Source organism: Monoraphidium neglectum (genome assembly GCF_000611645.1).
Source record: "Monoraphidium neglectum strain SAG 48.87 unplaced genomic scaffold scaffold04241, whole genome shotgun sequence".
Lineage (NCBI taxonomy): Eukaryota > Viridiplantae > Chlorophyta > Chlorophyceae > Sphaeropleales > Selenastraceae > Monoraphidium > Monoraphidium neglectum.
In genome coordinates this window covers 1-714 of record NW_014009388.1, presented here as the reverse complement: position 1 = coordinate 714, position 714 = coordinate 1, and the positions used below count along the sequence as shown (strand labels likewise).

At 66.2% G+C, this 714-nt stretch overlaps 1 protein-coding gene across 1 annotated transcript in view; it reads left to right on the top strand.

Moving 5' to 3' along the window:
• Positions 1-481, top strand: part of MNEG_14079 (Calreticulin Flags: Precursor) — a gene marked incomplete at both ends in the record, with an annotated part of 3481 nt that extends 3000 nt beyond the window's left edge. Inside the window, one exon of the mRNA XM_014037449.1 lies at positions 266-481. Coding sequence (XP_013892903.1) covers positions 266-481 — 216 coding nt within the window. The remainder of the gene's footprint in view (positions 1-265) is intronic.
• Between the last annotated feature and the right edge of the window lie 233 nt (positions 482-714).

Genomic DNA, 714 nt, shown 5'->3' with positions numbered 1-714 from the left:
CCGCCATTGGCAGCCCCAGCCGGGGGCGAGATTGTGGGCTTAATCGAAAGCGGGCTTGGGGACGTGTGCAGGTGGGGGCCGGCCAGCTTGCTGGTGGCCAGGTGGCCGGCTACAGCGCCCTATAGAAACGGAACTCACAGGGTGGCGACAGCAGCACCCCCCGCCCTCTCGGCTCTCTCCCACCCCTTCCCGGAAATGGCGGTCCGGTACGCAACTATATCACCGTCCCGACCTGCCCCCAAAACCCCCCGTCCCCAATTTGCAGGACCCCAAGGCGTCCAAGCCCAGCGACTGGGATGAGCGCCCCAAGATCGCCGACCCCGAGGACAAGAAGCCCGAGGGCTACGACGACATCCCCGCCACCCTGCCCGACCCCGATGCCAAGAAGCCCGAGGACTGGGACGACGAGGACGACGGCGAGTGGGAGGCGCCCACCATCCCCAACCCCGAGTACAAGGGGGAGTGGAAGCCCAAGCAGTGAGCGGCGCTGGGCGGGGCGCCGCAGGGGTGGTATTGTTGCCGCGTTGCAAATCATCAGCGCTGGCCTGCCGGCTGGTGTGCTGCAGTGGTTCAAGGCCAATCGGCTGGCTGCACCTTTGTGCACATGCCCTCCTTGCCACGGTGCCCCTTCCAGCACCACCTTGTCAGGACCTCCACCGACCCCCTTCACCCCAACCTGAAGCTCACCCTTTTCTCCCTATACCCATTCCCCCC